This window comes from Zootoca vivipara, chromosome 2, assembly GCF_963506605.1.
Source record: "Zootoca vivipara chromosome 2, rZooViv1.1, whole genome shotgun sequence".
NCBI classification, from domain to species: domain Eukaryota; kingdom Metazoa; phylum Chordata; class Lepidosauria; order Squamata; family Lacertidae; genus Zootoca; species Zootoca vivipara.
The window spans coordinates 75,126,925-75,146,389 of record NC_083277.1 but is presented as its reverse complement, the minus strand read 5'-3'; the positions used below and the strand labels follow the sequence as shown (position 1 = coordinate 75,146,389).

General features: G+C 45.3%; 1 protein-coding gene across 3 annotated transcripts in view; it reads left to right on the top strand.

Annotated features, from left to right (window-relative positions):
- The window catches only part of SH3PXD2B (SH3 and PX domains 2B), a 115,254-nt gene extending 96,208 nt beyond the window's left edge, over positions 1 to 19,046 (top strand). For all 3 annotated transcript variants that reach the window (XM_035105293.2, XM_035105294.2, XM_035105295.2), the window contains 6 exons: positions 156 to 260; positions 4,498 to 4,615; positions 7,812 to 8,038; positions 8,953 to 9,002; positions 10,937 to 11,062; positions 14,126 to 19,046. In XM_035105293.2, coding sequence (XP_034961184.2) covers positions 156 to 260; positions 4,498 to 4,615; positions 7,812 to 8,038; positions 8,953 to 9,002; positions 10,937 to 11,062; positions 14,126 to 15,649 — 2,150 coding nt within the window. In that variant the 3' untranslated portion in view covers positions 15,650 to 19,046. The remainder of the gene's footprint in view (positions 1 to 155; positions 261 to 4,497; positions 4,616 to 7,811; positions 8,039 to 8,952; positions 9,003 to 10,936; positions 11,063 to 14,125) is intronic.
- Positions 19,047 to 19,465: the final 419 nt, after the last annotated feature.

The following is a 19,465-nucleotide window of genomic DNA, read 5'->3' as shown; positions in this document are numbered from 1 at the left end:
TAATACATTATCTTGGTCCAGCCACTGAGAAGGTGTTCACCTTCTCTTTTCCCACCCAGCTGTTTCTCCACAGCTGGAACGGATGGAATGGCTTCAGCTCCAAAGCGAGAACTCAATGTGGCTTTTCAGCTAATGCTATTTTTCTTTCCCTTTAGGCTGGTGGTTTGTGAGCACATCAGATGAACAAGGATGGGTCCCAGCTACATGCTTAGAAGTTCAGGATGGAGCCCAGGATGAATTTTCAATGCAACCTGAAGAAGGTGAGAAAATGGCTTGAGAGAAGCTTCCCAATAATTCCTGGGTTTATTATTTGGACTGCTCTAGTCCAACTAAAGTTTTCAGGCTGCTGTCCAGGGAGCAAAAACTCCAGCTGGGTTTGCATTTTAAAGAGTCCTAGTTTCTCCCATCTTTATCAAGCTCCCATGAAGGCTGAGCTGGATATCACTGACAGAGAAGGTGGTGCTAATGAGCTCGCTTGAGCCTTTCCCAGCCTTCAGTATCCAGTTTTTCCTCCATCTTTGAGCCACAAGCCACACCAGCCTTTGATATGAAGAGCACACATTCTGAATTAAGACCCCTAAATGGGTGCTTTGTTGGGAAATATTTTTTTAATGACAGCTGCTGTTATCCTATTGCATTGCACCTGAGTAATATTTGATACGGCTGTCCACACTGGAAAGTCCCAAGTGGTTTACATGGACCCCACGGTGGTTTCTCTTCCCATTACTGCTCAAGTTCACATCCACTTATTTTCAGCAATGCTATCACAGCAGGTGCTCCTGTGACACTTGCTTGGTCCTCCCCGTCGTGGCTTCTTGTGATGGAATGAGAAATACAGAGACAGACATCAACAAAACGGGTCTTAAGTGTCAAAAGTGCACCACACTTTTTTGAGGAACTTCTTGAGTTTGTTGTAATTTCTTCGTTCCTTTCTTTTTTAGAAGGTGCAGATACTTCTCATTTTTAATATGACGCCTTTGTTAAGCAAAGCATCAAAGTCTTTCATATGAGCTGTGGAGGGATCAAGGTGCATTGTCTGGTTGTGGAATTGTCTGCTCTATTAAACAAGGCTGATACTTCCAAGGAGTGAAGAGCTGCCTCCTTACACCCTGTTTTGTCCCTCTCCTGCTTCCCCAACATGCTCCTCCCAGTCCCATGGAGATACTGGTCTCTTCCCAGGCACGTGGGCCGCCGTCGGACTCTTGGGGACTTGTACACCAGTGGATGGGGTCAAGGTGGATGCTGTGGAGATTGCTTTTATTGACCTCCATTTGTGCTTTGGACATTTGTCTCCTCCCCGTTTCTGCATGTGCTACCCATTGTGGTGTTTGCATGCCTTGTTGCATGTAATATATTACTTATTCACTGGGAATCCACCCTTCATATTTCCTTGTGTGCTTTGCTGGTCATATATGTTAACCCCCCACCCGCCCCTCTTTCTCCTGCTTCTGATACTTAATGTGTCAATGCCTCATGATTTAGAAGTTCTACTCTTCTGTGCATTGCTCGCAGCCAGACTAGAGAGGATGTTAAATGCTCCTTTACATTCAACTTGCAAGTGCTAAAAAATGCAAATTGCATTGGGTGGGATGATAATTACTGGGCTCACAGCTGGCATGGTGAGAGAATTTTTCTCTTTGTTCCCCCTGTTATGGTCTTGAGGAAAACCTCAGAAGTCAGTATTTGTTCTCGGAGACATTTCTCTCCCAAAGCAAATACCACCTTTCAAAAGAGGATTTTCCTCAAGACTGCAAGGGTATGTGTATGCAAGGTCTAAATTCTTCCTCCATGCTGTGAGCCTATAAATTCTCTCTCTCTCTCTCTCTCTCTCTCTCTCTCTCTCTCTCTCTCTCTCTCACACACACACACACACACACACACACACACACACACACACACGTCCGGCTGATGCAATTAATAAACACACACTAGCATGTTAAATATGAAGATACATTTTATGTCTTGTCTGGTTGCCCTTAGTTGATTCAGACATTTGCTTCTTGCACTGTGTTTCTAGCTTATCTTAAATCTAGAACAGGGGTCAGCAACCTTTTTCAGCCATGGGCCGGGCTACCATCCCTCAGACCACGTGGTGGGCCAAACTATTATTTTTTGGGGGGATGAACGGATTCCTATGCCCCACAGATAACCCAGAGATGCATTTTAAATAAAAGGACACATTCTACTCATGTAAAAACATGCAGATTCCCGGACCGTCCACGGGCCGGATTGAGAAGGCGATTGGGCCACATTCGGCCCACGGCCCTTAGGTTGCCTCCCCCTGATCTAGGAGGAAAACAAAGACTGGCACAGACCTGCTGGATGTAATCGGCCACATCTCAGAGAGTTTTTGTGCTTTGGCTGTGTTCCTTATAATTCCTGTTGCATCCTGATGCCATGACATCTGTTTGATGCTCTGCTGATGTGCTTCTGATTTGTCAGGAAGTACAGTGTGGAGCAGGGACACGGGTGATCTGTGGTTTAGACCACAGCGCTTGCCGATCAGAAGGTCGGCAGTTCGAATCCCCGCGACGGGGTGAGCTCCCGTTGTTCGGTTCCAGCTCCTGCCAACCTAGCAGTTCGAAAGCACGTCAAAGTGCAAGTAGATAAATAGGTACCGCTCCGGCGGGAAAGTAAATGGTGTTTCCTTGCGTTGCTCTGGTTTCACCAGAAGTGGCTTAGTCATGCTGGCCACATGACCCGGAAACTTCTACGGACAAACGCTCGTTCCCTCAGCCTATAGAACGAGACGAGTGCTGCAACCCCAGAGTTGTTCGCGACTGGACCTAATGGTCAGGGGTACCTTTACCTTTACAGTGTGGAGCATGTTGGTTGTGTGCTCAGGCATTTCAAGTGGACACATACATCCACTGATGTACCTCATCGTGAAGTTGGCAGTTCAAGGTTATGTTAGTCTAACCAAGTGCTTGTCTGCACTTTGCTTGTCCCATGCCCAGAAAGCATGGGTCTGAGTGGTTTACCGCTTGCCCCACCACTTCCCCTGGGAAAGCTGCACTTCGCAACTGATTCGGAGGAAACATCAGTCCATGAAAAACCTGCTCTGAATCAGCAGTAAAGAGTGGCTTTTCCTGGAGAAAGTGGCAGCGCAAACTGAAGTGTGGATGAGCTCATATACTGCAGTTCTGTAAGTCGAAAGGACTGTGCATGTTGTATCAGCTCTTCTTGCCAGAGATATCATTAAACTAGCTGTGAAACTGATTCCTGGCTCTGCACGAGGCATTTCTAGAAATGGAGACACAGTATAGGCTGCAGATGAGTATTGAATGCCAATGGCAGTCTTGCTGAGGCAGACTAGCGGACATCACTTGGGCATAGGGAAAGCAAGCAACAAAAGCATTGTTGTTATCTGTCGGTAATGCAGGCTGTGTGTGTGTGTTTGGATTTCTTGCTTTCTGTAGAGTTGTCACAGTTATGATTTTAGTTATATCAGGTTCTTCTGCCTAGTCTTAGCTAGCTGCTGCTTCCTTTCCCTGGAAATTGATTTCACTGGAAATTGATTAACAGTCTTATGGCTCTGGTGTTGGCATAATGCACACACCCCTGTAACTTTACCCACAGTCTGGTATTAGGGAGGATGTAAGGCAGTGGCAGCTAACCTGTAGCCTTGGGCTTAGCCAGCATGACCAATGGTTAGAGAATATGAGAGTTGCTGCAGTCTGACAACCTTTGGAAGCTACCACCTTGGTTATCTCTGATATAAGAGATAGGGAATGGTTGTCATGGTAACAGGGGCAGAAATCAAGTAAGCCCATTGTTTTTACAAGAGAACTTGACAGTGGCAGCATGGCCCCAGGCGAGGAGAAACAGAGGATGCGAATGGGATGCAATCTTGGAACCAGTGGAGTTTTTGCAGGAGCTGTGAAATAGCTGCTTATTGGAGTGGCGTGGTTCCTTGAGTGCTATAACATGGGAGGAGCATGGTCTCTTTAATTGCACAGGAGAAGCTACCTGTGAGTCTCTGATGTTACAGTGCTCATGTGAGTGGAGCACTCAAATGAACACTTGTGCACCCAGACAAAGCTGCTGAAACAACATCGGAACTGATGCTTAAGGTGTTTGGTATTGGACACTTAGGGCTAATGGAAAAGCAGATTCTTTTTAGAACAGGACTGTGCAACACCCCACACCCCACCCCTGACAAGCCTGGCATACGCAGCCCACCTCATTTCCACTGACTACCTATGACGGCTGCCTGTCTTCGATTGGAAAAACAGAGAGGTTGTCAAGCACCAGGCAAGGGCAGATAGGGTTCATTAGACTTGCGGGGAGGGTATTACAAGTGATGTGACTAGATTTTTGGAAGCTTGTGTCAGGTGGATAGGCTCTCGACCCCGGTGTGTGATAAACCCGATCACCGACCTTCCTATGCCATGCAATCCAGTTCAGAGTGCTAGACTTAAATAAAGTTTGAAGAGTTTTCAAAACAGGGACTCCTAACAAGTTTTGTTTTCTTCTCTTCTCTTTTGCTCCCAACAGAGGAGAAGTATATGGTCATTTACCCCTACACTGCTCGGGACCAAGATGAAATGAACCTGGACAAAGGGGCTATTGTGGAGGTGATCCAGAAAAATCTGGAAGGATGGTGGAAGATCAGGTACCTTTCATTCAGGGTTAATGAAGAAGAATCAATGGAAGGCAGGCGTGCCCAAATATAAGGGGCAAGCTACTTTTTTTAAATTACTGCAGTCTTGTGTACTAAAACCCAATGATGTTTATCTCTGTCTCTTGCAAAGTACCCTTAGGAGAGGGTAGCTTCCATCCAGGAAGGGACAGAAGGAAAGATCAGGTTAAGACACACAAAGCGCCAACAATGACTGATGTAGAGGAACGCATTTTGTGGCATTTTGCTCTGTTTCTGGGAGATAAAAATTCGGTAACACAAGCTCTTTGAGGAAGAGGAGTGGACACACAGGGGCAATACTTTAACTTATGAACAGATGGCATGTTGCCTCGGCAAATGGGACAATGAGATGCCCTGAGAATCTCATTGACACATTCTGGTACATAAGGTGGTCCCGCTAACATATTTGAGGGTTTCGGAAACATGTGAAGGAAACCATCCAAAAAGTAACAAGGCATGATGTGCCACTGAAGCTACATTTTCATATCACAAAATGGTGGGTGCAAAGAGGTGGGTTCTTTGGCTATTTAAAAAAAACCTCACCTTAAAAGATGCTGTAATGCATAGGGGGAAAAGGTACTCGAACGGTTGAGTTGGGGGAAGGGGTTGTAGAGAATGCCCTGAATCATGCTCCTTTTTTGTCTTAAACTGCATGCTGCTGCAGTTGTCTTTGCAGTTAAGGGCACTTACTTCCTTTTAGTGGTAAAATGTGTTTATCACACAGTCTCTGCTTTAAACCAAACCAACACACACAGCACTGACACAATGACTGCAGTTGAAAGTGCTGGATGGTGCACAGGTTGGTTCATTAGATGCAAAAAAATGTGCATTATTTTAGTGCCTACTTTTCGTAAGAGACTCATTTCTACACTTCTGACTCCAACATAATGAAACTGCAGTGATGAGTGAAATCCTCCAGCTACCCCTAAATTAAGGGGGAAGGTCTCCCATCTTTCTCTCCCTTTTGCCTGGTATATTTCTTGCTCCTAAATCAAAGCATCTCTCTCAATTGTCCACTCTGCTGTTGAACAAGTCAACCATCCATCAGATTTTTGCATCTGTGTTGCCTAAAGAGGCTGCTGTTTGGTTTTGGTTTGTTTTTCTCTAATAATAAACATTTCTGGCTATAGATTTTTGAAGTATTTAGTACAGCTTTGTTCACCACTTGAGAATCAACTGTATCCACCAGCCTTGTAACGGGACAGCTAAAATATGGTTCACATTTGCAATTGAAAATGTATGTGTTCTTCAGATGGGGCAAAAATACAACATCCTGTTTACAAGGCAGCTACAGCCATATTGATCAGGGCCATAACACAACTCAAGCAGAAATAATGGGCAAACTAAGCACAAAAAAAGGATGCCTTGATGACTATGATCTAACCCTTGGTTGGTCAGCTAGAGATCTCTTCTGACTACATTAGTTGTAAGTCTTGAGGCTGGGCTGACACTGACAAAGTGTGTGTCGAGGTAAAGCAGAAAACAGGCTTTGATTTTCGTAACCTTCCAATGAACCTGCAGCATTGGCAACCACTACACCAGGAAAAAAGAATGTGTGTTGACATTTTAAACTGAGGAAATTTGCTTCAAAGAATCTCGAGTCTATTAAAGGCGCAGCAGCTGGCGTCATCTGATCCTAGCATCTTTGCCTCTGGCCACTAAGGTGGCATTTCCCTGTGGCTGGCACCAGTCCCTCCTCTCTGGCAGATGTCCTTGGTGGATGTGGTTTCTGAGTCACGGTTAAAGTTTAGGACTATTGTTTTGTTTTGGGTTTTTCTTTTTCTTTTAATGGTTTTGATGTAAGAAAAAAAAGACAAACGGCACACTGGAAAAGTGGTGACCTTTGTATAAGAACTGAAAACACCAAGAGTTGAATTGCTTTGCATGTGACAGAAAAGTAGATGCACCTGTTATTACCCCATGCCCCGGTGTTGTTTCCTGTTATACCTTCTTTTTTACATTGTGCTTATGTGCCACAGAGAGATGTGATTGGCCCTAGATCTCTATGTATATACAGTGTATGCATTAGGGATGAGGAACCTCAGGTCCAGGGGCCAAATGAGGCCCTCGCCTCTAGGCCTATCTGGCCCTCAGGGTTTTCCCAAGGTCACACAGCCCTCAGCAGTCCTGCTTTGCACCCTCCTTGAGTGTTTTTTGCCTGGCTAGAATGTGCCTGGATGGAAAGGGATGTGTGAGTGTGTAAAAACTAATCTAATGTACAAACAGCAAATTTTGCATTTGCTGCTCTGGCTGCTTTTGCCTGTGGTTTCCCAGAAGGGGGGTGTAGGCTGAAAAAATTCCACCCACCCCCGGGTGGTGAGAGTACACAGTTTGCCTCTACACAATATAGCAGAAGTGGGGCAGCCTTGGTCCCTCCAGATGCTCTTAACATCCATCTCCCACCAGCCTCATGGCCAGTGGTCAAGGATTATGGGAATTGTAGGCTAGCAACATCTGGAGGGCCACAGGTTCCCTCATCCTTGCATTTGAGGGACACAGCTGATACGTTATGGTCTACAAATATGTACCTGTCGATTTTGCAATATGTGATGTGGCCCTTAGGCAGGCCCACTAGACTCTGTGACATTTGTCATGCTGCTTCAAAGTAAGCAGAAAGGATTCTGGACTCGCTACATTGGAATACTCCAATGCATTTCTAGAAGGCAGGTAATTCACAGGTAACAAATGATCAGAGGGTCTTCCTCTGTGCCCGTGATGTACCCCATAATGGGTTGGAGACTCCTGTGTTCCAGATTAGTCTTGCTGTCCCTGTATGCCATAATCTATTCCACATCTGGAGACTGGTTATTACAACACAGCATACTGCCAGTATATAACCCTCCCCCCCCCATGAGGTACAGCCACCTTGGGCATCTGTATGGAAAGATGGGAGATAAACCAGCTTAATCAACAATAAGCAAACATTCATAATTGTGAAGGTATGGGGTCTTGAAAGATACTCAAGAGTGTATCTCTCAGATAATGGAAGAATGAAATGGGGGGGGGGAGGATCTGTATTGATCAGTCTGCTTTCTCAGAATGTTGATTTAGAACCCTTTCTGTGCCTCTCAAGAACTGCTATGAATCAGGCTGGCTGTGCCTGAGAATTTGTAGCTGTGATAAGAACAAGACAGAAGTCTAAATAATTTGACTGTTCATATTGCTGCAGGTATCAGGGTCAGGAGGGCTGGGCCCCAGCATCATACCTGAAAAAGGGGAGCGGTGACATGCTTGCTCCAAAACTGGGATCTGCCACTTCTGCCCACTCCTATGCACTAGACCTGGACGGAATCTCCCGGCAGCAGAACTCGACAGGCCGAGACAAGGATGGGCCGAACAACCAAAGAGATGGAAGGTTTGAGGGTCGCCCATTGCCAAATGTGGACTTTAGGCGAAGTAAGTTGTGTGCAATGAACAAAAGTTTGGGGTTCTTTGTAGGCAGTTCTAGCCTGGTGCGGTGCAGGAAGGTCTTCATGGCTCTTGAGTTTTGTGGCTTCTTGAAAATTATAATGGGAAGAATTGGGGTTATTTGGGTCGGGTCAGGAAAGCTGACAGTAAATTTTGTGTCAGGGGACCTTCCTACAGGGACCCTCCCCCCATCCTGTTGACCAGATCTTCGCCCAGTGAGAGCAGCAGCAGTGGGTCAGGTGGGGGAAATGAGGAAGTTAGCGGTATGGAGGTGGCAAGGCTCAGTGATGTTGGAGAGCCCCTGCTCTGACCAACAGGTGGAGGGGAACAGGCAGCCCCTTCTGGCGCCCGAATTAAGGCACACCACTAAACGTAAGGTCGGGAGGAGGCGTTTCGGGGTGCCCAAACTCTTATGCTGGTCACGCAACAGGAAACGTCCACTCCCGGATTCTGCAAGTGACTGGGAGGTCATGTTTTCTGCTATCTCTGCACTGTAAATACTATGCACAATAAAACTCTTAAAGACAAGCACAGACTTGGGCGTCCTTACTCAAGAGTAGCTGCAACAACACCATTACATTTTGGAATCCTTTCTAGTGTATGTTTGTATTGCATCCTACTTCCGCTGCTACCCAAATGAAGCATTTCTCAGACTTGGTGGCAGTTGTTTGGGCATTATGCATCCAGTGGGGCGTGCTGTTCAGGATTTTAGTGTAGGTTTGTGTGTGAAGACCCTTCCACCCCTCCCTCTCTATAATATATCTACTCACACAGTCTCTCTTTCCCTCTTGCTCTTTTCCCCCTCAGACTGGACTGGTGGGGTCTTGTTAGTTCTTCTTAAGTATCACATTTTGAAACATGTTTTTATATCCTTTAATCACAATGAAATATTTTCTTGGCAGAGTCACCAAAGATGAGACAGAGACCCCCTCCTCGTCGAGATCTCACAATAGTAAGTATTGGCCCCAGTTGCTTTAAGCTGGGGATTTCTGGTGCATTATTAAATACATAGAACAAAGATAGACCAGCGGCGGTAGAAAGGGACACGGCTTGACTTGCCGCATTTTGCATTTTGGCATTGATGTGACATGTGCAAACACGTATGTATATGTAACTGGCTTCTTAAAAAAAAGAAAAGAAAAGAATGAATGAATATGGAAGTGATAGAATAATGCTCTGGCAAGGATCAGGCCATTGCCCCATTATTTAAAGGGGGAATAGTCCTTTCTACATTCATGCCCTGTACAACGGAACCCGTGCACAGAATTCATTCCATGAGAAGTCTCCCTAATATTCCTCCTTGTGATCCACATTTGCAGTGGCTCTACCTTAGATAGCTGATGCAGGAGTGAGGCTTAAAACCCCCAGGATATGCTTTCTTTTGTCAAGGGACTCTAGCCTTATGAATTAGTATATACTACAGTGGTAGGGACCCAGGTGGCACTGTGGGTTAAACCACTGAGCCTAGGGCTTGCTGATCAGAAGGTCGGCGGTTCGAATCCCTGTGACGGGGTGAGCTCCCGTTGCTTGGTCCCAGCTCCTGCCAACCTTCGAAAGCACGTCAAAATGCAAGTAGATAAATAGGAACCGCTACAGCGGGAAGGTAAACGGCATTTCCATGTGCTGCTCTGGTTTGCCAGAAGCGGCTTTGTCATGCTGGCCACATGACCTGGGAGCTATACGCCGGCTCCCTCGGCCAATAATGTGAGATGAGCGCGCAACCCCAGAGTCGGTCACGACTGGACCTAATGGTCAGGGGTCCCTTTACCTTTACCTTACAGTGGTACCTCGACTTACGAAGACGATCCGTTCTGCGGCCGTCTTCATAAGTCGAAGTCTTCGGTTGTCGAAGCGCGATTTTGTGCTTCTGCACATGCGACGACCGCGCGCGGGGTGAAAAGACTTCCGGGGTTGTCGACTTCAGAAGTTGAAACCTTCAGAAGTCGAGTCGTTCAGATGTCGAGGTACCGCTGTATTCTGTTTTGAAGTAGCTGCACAGGCCTCTTCCATTGTGTTTTTGACCAGCAAATAGCTGCAGCCACCCACAAAATATACTTCAGGTGTGGCAGTCTCCATAGCACAGGTGCTCTGGAAATCAGCCTACTTACCTCCCATATGTGACAATGTACACTGCGTGCATATAGAGTAGGAGCATGGACTAAGGGAAGCTTTGCTTATAAGCCTCATGCATATGTTTCTCTGTGCATACAACTTTCCCCTCAAGTTCAGAGATTGACCAAGGAAACATTGCCTTCCCCATGAGGCCCTGGAGCACAGACAGCTAGTAGGGTCAGCAGTTGAAATATGTTCTGTATAGATGTTCCTGAAATAGATTTCGTTTTTTAAAGCAAACTTGGCCCATTTTCCAAGTCATTCCTTTTATATCCTAGTATTAGAAAGTGACTATATTCACTGATTAAAGAGTCTACAGAGAGTTTAAAATAAAACCTCTTAGGGTAAGAAGATCCCTTGGGGAAAAGTGAGGGTTTTTCTTTTTTTGCTTCTTCAGCAATAGTTTTCCCAGGAGCAGCCATACAAAGCAGGGCTGAAGCTGGGAATACTTCTCTACAGATCTGAATTTTAATTTGAGCTGCTGCACAAGAATTCATGAGCTTCTAAGTCTCTCCTCCCCTTTGAAGCAAGCAGTATGACGTCTGGAAGTTCATTTCTAGGCCCAGACCTGCTAAACATCTCCAGCATCTTTAATCCTGTGTGGCCTCTCTTGAAAGATGAGCTTTTCAGCAGTAGCTATAAAATCAGTGAAGCCACATGAACCTGCCTGCCAAACACTACCTTCCTTGTGGGCTATCTTGGAGGGCAGTGGGGTATATTGTCCCTTGTCGTCTTTGGACAGAAGTAGGCTGATGTGTGTTGTTTCTGCAACAGCCCCGTGGCCTTAACCTGCCTAAGCCTCCTGTGCCCCCGCAAGTGGAAGAGGAGTATTACACTATTGCTGACTTCCAGACTACCATCCCGGACGGCATCAGTTTCCAAGCAGGAATGAAAGTAGAGGTGAGGCTGGATCCCGCCCTGCGCTTCTCCATGCCCTTTGGGGCTTTCCACGGGTCCGCATGCTAAATCCTTTGTGTTTGCAGTAGTTGTCCGATACAATTGCTTTATGCTGATGATTGACAGGGATGAGCAGTGCTTTTTTTTCTTTAAAAAATGTTTAGGCATACTCTCATTCTGACTCAAGAAAATCACCATTTTACAGTTCAAATCGGGGGAAATAAAAAGGCCTACAGTAAATAGACAAAAGTACAAAGATTCACAACACGTTTAAGGGTATGCGTACTCCTGCATTTGCCCCCAGAAAAAAGCACTGGGGATGAGAGTCAAATTTCTGTCCTTATATCGGTGAGTAAGGAAATAATGCTCCATTTTAAAAGGTGTGTAGAAGAGCTCACCTTTCCCTCCTCCCTCCACACATGCATAGCAGCCCATTTCACTGGGAGAAGGTAGAAGTATAAAAAGGAGGTATTCTCTGTTTCTCCACCATGAATGGAATGTGTGCTGAAACTGCAACCATCTTTCAACTTCTGGTAATGCAGGCAGTGATCTCCTCCTGCTGCCTGCTCACCCCAAACATTCACGCTTTTCTTTGTCAGATTTTTGCCTTATCTGCTTAAAATATTTGCATGCCACTTACTATTTATTTATTGCATTTCTCTCCCACCTTTTCTTTCCTCATCCCCAATTAAAATCACATTTTAAAAATATTTTTTATTTATTTTATATATGCAACCTATAATCAAGAATCTTGAAGTGATTCACACCATAAAAACAAATACACAACTCTACTTCTAGTTACAGGTAGGTAGCCGTGTAGGTCTGAGTCGAAGCAAAATAAAAAAATTCCTTCAGTAGCACCTTAAAGACCAACTAAGTTTTTATTTTGGTATGAGCTTTCGTGTGCATGCACACTTCGTCAGATACACTTGAAACAGACTCTCAAGAGTCTCCTCCAGCACCATAATTCAAAAGCATCAATTCTTCGGCGATCAGCCTTCTTTATGGTCCAGCTCTCACTTCCATACATCACTACTGGGAAAACCATAGCTTTAACTATACGGACCTTTGTTGGCAAGGTGATGTCTCTGCTTTTTAAGATGCTGTCTAGGTTTGTCATTGCTTTTCTCCCAAGAAGCAGGCGTCTTTTAATTTCATGACTGCTGTCACCATCTGCAGTGATCAAGGAGTCCAAGAAAGTAAAATCTCTCACTGCCTCCATTTCTTCCCATTCTATTTGCCAGGAGGTGATGGAACCAGTAGCCATGATCTTGGTTTTTTTGATGTTGAGCTTCAGACCATATTTTGCACTCTCCTCTTTCACCCTCATTAAAAGGTTCTTTAATTCCTCCTCACTTTCTGCCATCAAGGTTGTGTCATCTGCATATCTGAGGTTGTTGATATTTCTTCCGGCAATCTTAATTCCGATTTGGGATTCATCTAGTCCAGCCTTTCGCATGATGAATTCTGCATATAAGTTAAATAATCAGGGAGACAATATACAACCTTGTCGTACTCCTTTCCCAATTTTGAACCAGTCAGTTGTTCCATATCCAGTTCTAACTAATCAGCTGTATCAGCTTTTAAAAATTTGGAGTTTAGTTTTCTGCTGGTGGTACCTCATCTATGGCTCATTGCTGACACCTAGTGGCCAAGTAGTTTTCTTGGCCAATTGGATTATTGTGCTGTGTGCACGTTTGCTTGGAGAAGAGAGCTGACTCGGAAGATGGTCTTCTACTTTTGATTCTCTGTATACATATGCATGTGTGGATGTTCCAGTGCAAGAGAGTTATTCCTGTTTAATAGTACATGATTATATTTTGTATTGCACAAGGGCCTCAGCCATTTCATACATTATACTGAGACAAGCCCAGTTGTGTTACTGAGTGTTAACTCAACAAGGAGTTGCAGCCATTCTGTGGCTCCTGTTGCAACAGATAATAATGATGATAATAATAATAATAATAATAATAATAATAATAATAATAATAAATAACAACAACAACAACAATATTTTATTTATACCCCGCCCTCCCCAGCGAGAGCTGGGCTCAGGGCGGCTGACATCAAGATCACAACAAAACGTAAAAGAAAGAAAAACAATTGATTAAAATGCGGATTAAAATACAATCCAGATTTTTTTTAAAAAAAAATTAATGCAGCCCCAAATCAAAACCATAAGGGAGGAAAAACATAGTGGTCAGGCTGAGTCTAGCCCAAAGGCCAGGCGAAACAGCTCCGTCTTGCAGGCCCTGCGGAAAGATGTCAAATCCCGCAGGGCCCTGGTATCCTGTGAGAGAGCGTTCCACCAAGTTGGGGCCAATACTGAAAAGACCCTGAGCCTAGCTGAGGCCAATCTAGCCACCTTATGGCTCGGGATCCCCAAACTATTGTTATTATTTGTGGACCTTAAAAATGATTCTCGCCTTCAGACAGTTAGATAAATTCAATAGCAGAAGATTCTGTTAAGCAGAGTGAAGGGCCACGGTTAGGACAATATAAGAAGTTTAAAGAGCAATACAGTGGAACCTCGGGTTACAGACGCTTCAGGTTACAGATGCTTCAGGTTACAGACTCCGCTAACCCAGAAATAGTACCTCGGGTTAAGAACTTTGCTTCAGGATGAGAACAGAAATCACATGGCGGTGGCAGCAAGAGGCCCCATTAGCTAAAGTGGTACCTCACCTCAGGTTAAAAACAGTTTCAGGTTAAGAACGGACCTCCGGAATGAATTAAGTTCGTAACCTGAGGTACCACTGTATAAGGAAGCTACAGCTTTCTGCAGCTTCAAGAGGAAATGCCAAAAGATTCAAGGCTGAAAAAAGACTCCATGGCAATTTTAAAAAATGGTTTTGAAAGTGGAGGCTCTTCCTTAATCTCCACCACCACCTTTGCTCCTAGAATTGGGAGGGAGGCAGAAAAGAAATTGCTGGGGCATGGCTTCATCCTTGGGCTGGGGGTTAGCCACCTCTGTTCTTAAGTCACCCCCTCAGCTTTGATGTGAGCAGTTGAAGCAACTGGTGCGGTAAGAGATCTAAGGCATGGTGTTTCTCTTTCCTTCCGCAGGTCATTGAGAAGAACCTGAGTGGTTGGTGGTACATCCAGATAGAGGAGAAGGAAGGCTGGGCTCCAGCTACTTTCATTGACAAGTACAAGAAAACTAGCAACGCATCTAGACCTAACTTCTTGGCACCACTGCCGAATGAAATGGCGCAGCTCCGGCTTGGCGACCTTATGGCAGAGAGCAGCTCTAATGGAGAAGCCTTTGGGCCGTCCAGGCCTCTGCCTGAAGCACCACCCAATGACATAGACAGTGCAGGGAAATGGAAAGTGAAGGAGGTTTCCAAGGGCTCCCAGCCAGAGATCAGTGATGCATCTCTCTCTGTGGGGTACGAGGAGATTTGTGACCGGGATGCCGAAGAGAAGCCAAGCCTCCCTCCAAGGAAGGAATCCATAATTAAATCCGAAGAGGAGTTGATAGAGAGGCAGCGGTTGGAACAGAGGCCACCTCCAAAGCCTCCTGGCATGATTTTGCCTGCGATTCCCCCCAAGCAGGCTGTCCCCCCTCCAAGGGACAACAGGAAGCCGGAGCTCAAAACAGAGAAGGGGAAACTGTTCCAGCTGAAAAACGAAATGGGGCTAGAGTGTGGGCACAAGGTGTCTCCCAAAGAGGTGAAGAAGCTGAACCTTCGGCCCACTGTTAAGCCTGCCAAGCCAAAAGTTGAGCCCCCGGAGGACAAGCCTGACCTCGGGACCCCCAACCCTTTCCTGAAATCAAAGCCTCAGGTCAGACCCAAGCCAGCAGCAGCCCCTAGGACAGATCCCCCTCAGGGAGATGACAAACTAGACATTTGCAACCTGAGGAGCAAACTCAGACCTGCCAAAGCGCAAGAGAAGCCTTCTGATCAGGACCCCATGGCTAGCGAGAGTGCCTTCAGTAACAATGCACTTCCTGTGGAATCTTCCGTCCGGTCTCAGGAAAGGCCAACTGTGGAGATGAGGCCTCCATCCAGACCAGACAGCCAGGTCTTCAAGGAGGCTGCTTCATCCAAAGTACCTCTTGGCTCCGATTCCAAGGGTAGCTTTCCAGCTTCCAGGGAACCACCTCAGCGGCCCATAGTACCACCCAGGAGGCCGCCTCCTCCCAAGAAAGCCTCCGCACCATCGCCTGCATCTTCATTTGCCCCCTCTCCAGAAAATAAAGGTCCACAGAGGGAAGTGCCTGAACTGAGAGCTGCCTCTGTGCCTGGCAGGCCGATGATGGTTCCACCAAAAGCCAAAGGTTTCCTGCCAGCTCCGTGCCAAGATGATGCCAAAGTGAAAAGCGGCCTAGGCCCAAAGGGAATTCCCAAGCCTGCGGAGAGGGAGAGAGGATCCGTCCCCATCACCAGTTCAGACGTCTCCAGAGAAGCCCTCTATGTGGCTGTGGCAGATTTTGATGGCGATGAAGAAACCAGCAGCTTTAAAGAAGGGACCTTGTTTGAAGTCCGAGAGAAGAACAGCAGCGGCTGGTGGTTCTGCAAGGTCCTTGCTGGCGCACCATGTTGGGAAGGCTGGATTCCTTCCAATTATCTCAGAAAAAAGCCATAAACCCCTCCATTTGTCTTCAGATTAAGCAGCAGCTCAACATTCCCCATATTAGTATCAAAATATTTAATTAGTTTATTTATAGTTTTTCATAAGGCTGGCTCTATTATTATTATTTTTTTAAGTATCTGGGATACCATACATTCCAACTTGTGTCATTTCCAAGAAAGAATAGCAAGAGAAACAGGCCTTCATATTAGTGTAGTTTTGCTACTGTTGCTACTCTTGGCAGCTCATTCCCTAAATACTTTTTAATAGGTTAATTCACAGAGAGACACACACAATTGATCCCTTCCCCAGCCTCCATGTGGTTTAGGTCCACATGCCCCTCACAGGGCTGGCTGATAAAAAAAGTGTTCTTTAAAATTGTCTCTCAAGTTCTGGACCACACAGTAGCAAACCAAACGCCTGCGCACACACGCACACATGGTAGAATGTAAAAACCTGGGAGATTATTTTTTTTTCCAGCTTGGTAAGGAAATGGAAGTGAGTCCCACTAACCAATGAATGGAATTGAGAAATTGAAAAGCCGCTGTTTGTGCTGAGTTCCCTTGTTAAATTCCATGTGCCACATTTTGCTGTTATTCAGATGCTAATAGGCCTCTGAATAAGTAAATTGATGTTCCGGGATATGCCTAGGTGGAAAGGCCTGTCCAAGTAGCTGCTAAGAGATCCTTTCTAGCCTTGTATATCTTTTGCCCCATATTTGAGCAATCCTTCTGCCACTGTAGGTCCCACATTAATGCCTCTTTTGAAGTCTCTTGCGCTGACCTCTTTGTATAGGCTCCCCTCCCAGTATTATAGTCTCCTTTTAGTAAATAAAGCAGATATTATATTAGGTTATCCATACTGTTCCGCTGTAAGGTTTCAAATAACTCCTAAGACCTCCTGGCAGGAGGATTGCTAGCAGAACAAAGTGCTGCCTCTTCAGGGACAGATTGCATAGCTGCATTCACGCCTATACGCCAGTAGATCTCTAGTGCTGTCCTATCATGATTCCTCAGGTCTGGTAGATGACAGCTGCCAGGATGGTAGCCCTCCAGTGGGTGCTAATAATTTATACTGCAAGGCTTTCCAACCTGGAAGTAACATCTAGATTTCACGAGGGACGGAGGTTTTGCTGTACCCCTCCCCATTTTATCTATTCCTTACCCATTTGCCTGTGTGAGCCTTTTCAAAAAGCATGTTTCTCGCCCATGTGTTGATTTGTAGGGTGGAGAGCGGGGAATGTGGATGTTATGCAGAGAGGCTAAAACAATAGTTATTGGGGCAGTGTGAGCTGTTCTGACTTCTCTGAGAGGGAAGGCATGTGTCTGATCCTGGCCTCTTTAACTACGGACCATGGCAGTTTTCTGTGATGCCATGGAAATGGCTCTCATGAGAGGAGGGCTGGGTTCAGAGCACATTGTGCTTAATACGACACATGTATATTTTGAAGCAGTGGTCATGAGGCATCAGAGAAGGAAATACCAAATGTGCATTTGGAAATATATATGTCTTCAGGTACTTTGCCCCCCTTTCATTTAATACATGTGTATGTATATTCATCTCCAGGGTGTGAAAAAGCCTCCTGCTCTCAGTCTTAGATGTTTCAAACTTACCGTACCATCACTGCAATGGATCAGTGATTTTATTTTCAGAAATATAAACCTGGATAGATTCACTGCTGATCTAACAGTAAAAAAATAAATAATCATGTTTGCATTGGCAAAGAGAGGGTCAGTGACTTCCCATGTGTGTATTATTGGTGTAAGTCTCCCTAGTTTGACCTCCCATGGGCTGAACCCCACTTACCTGCTTTAATCAGGTAGTATGCAGATTTAACTTAAGCCAACCTTCCCCAATTGAGTGCCTTCCAGATGTTGAACCACAATTCCCGTCATATGAGCCCCAGCCAGTAGGGCTAATGGTTAGGGATGGTGAGAACATGCAGCTCGACACCTGGAGGGTACCAGTTCGGGGAAGGCTGGCTTGTTAAATCTGCATACTGCCATAAATCTTCCTATATAATGGTTATTTTTTAAAATGGAGGATTTAGGAGTCCATCTCCTAACTTTGCTTTCTGAAAATCAGCACTTGAAGTTCACATCATGTCATTTTCCCTAAAGGCATGTTGCTTTGGTCCCAGCTTAGATACAGGTACTGTCCTTTTAGTGCTGTAGTGTTTCTTCTGTCTATCCCTTAGATCAGCGGTAGCCAACATGGTACCCTAAATGTTGTTGGGCTACAACTCCCATCACCAGCTTCAAGCAACTTCAAGCATCTTTTGAGGATGCAAATTATCTAGATCCGTTCTAGTCTGGATTCTGGCTTGGTTTGGAGACAGATCAGCCTTGGTTGCCCTGATAAAATACCATTGTCTAGAGAAGGATGGGGGAGTGTGACCATGTTACTCCTTTCTTGATCTCTGTGATGTTTGATACCATCCGCTATGGTGTTCTTGGACTGGCTCTGACAGATGGAACTTGGGGGCATGTTCTTCAGTGGTCCGTTCCTACCTTGAGAGCCTGTTTCAGAGAGTAGCACTGGAAGATTGCCTGTTAGCTTCCTGGCAGTTATGTTAAGAGGTCCCAAAGGGTACCAGCTTGTCCCCAGTTCTGTTTAATGTCTATATGAAGCCTTTGGGTGAGGCCATTAGAATATTTGGAGCTAACTGCCATTGATAAACTGATGACACCCAACTCTTTCTCTTTGGCATTTGAGTCAGGTATGGTGTGCAAGCCCAGAGCCAGTGCCTGGACTCAGTGGTGGGTTGATAAACTGAAGCTGAATCCTTGTAAGACTCAGGGCCCTGTGCGTGTGTGCACCTACTGTCCAGGATAAAGGTCAGTTACCTGCTGTAGGTGAGGTTGCACTTCCTCTGAAGGGACAGGTATGTAGTCGGAGTGCTGCTTGATCCATTGTTGCCACTGGAGGCTCCAGTACCTTGGAATGCTTGGTAGTTTTGGCTGGTGTGCCAGCTATGGCTGTTTCCGGACAGGGATAGCTTAGCTTCAGTGGCCCATCCAGTGGTCCCCTTGCAATGGAATTGCTGCAATGTGCTCTGTGTAGAGCTTGTGTTTGGTTGGGAAGCTGCAACGGATGCAGAATGTGGAGTCACAGCTTATGGCCAGGGTTGCCTTCTGGAGGGAACTGCACTGGATGGCAAAATGCTTTACGGGACCAAATTTAAGATTTTACTGTTAAGCGTATAAAGCCCTAAACAACCTGGTTCCAGGGTATCTGAGACATCACCGTATCCTCTATGTACCTGTATGTTCACTGCAGTATTTTATTTTTTAAAAACTGTGTTTTTACTTTTATTTTATTTTTTGTTTTGTTGTTGTATACTGTTATAGTATTTTGTAACATTCAGCAGTTATCAGTATTCCAGAATTAATTAATAAATCGGTTAAACCAATGATCAGGGTTGATGGGAGTTGTAGTCTGGCAACGTCTTTAAGATACCATGTTTGTTATCTCTATGTTAGATAGGTCTCACTCATCTTTGCATGGCCAGTAAGCAAGGTATCCTTTGTGCTATATGGGAGATGAAATTTGATTATTCACTTTTTGTGCTTGCATCTCCCAGCTCTGAACCTATGATAACTGCTCTAGTGATGTCATCAGATAGGTAAAGAATTTGCAATCCTGTAATATCAGCTCAACTTGTACTGCCCAGGTGCTTTTTCCCTCTTCTCTGTTCGGTTATATGTGTGTGTGGCAGTAAACACTGCAACATGATGCCAAAATAGATCGCTTTATATTTTTTAAAAAATTACTATGAAGAGAAGCAACTTTACTTATTCCCCCACCCACCCCGGTCTCAGTTCCAAGGGC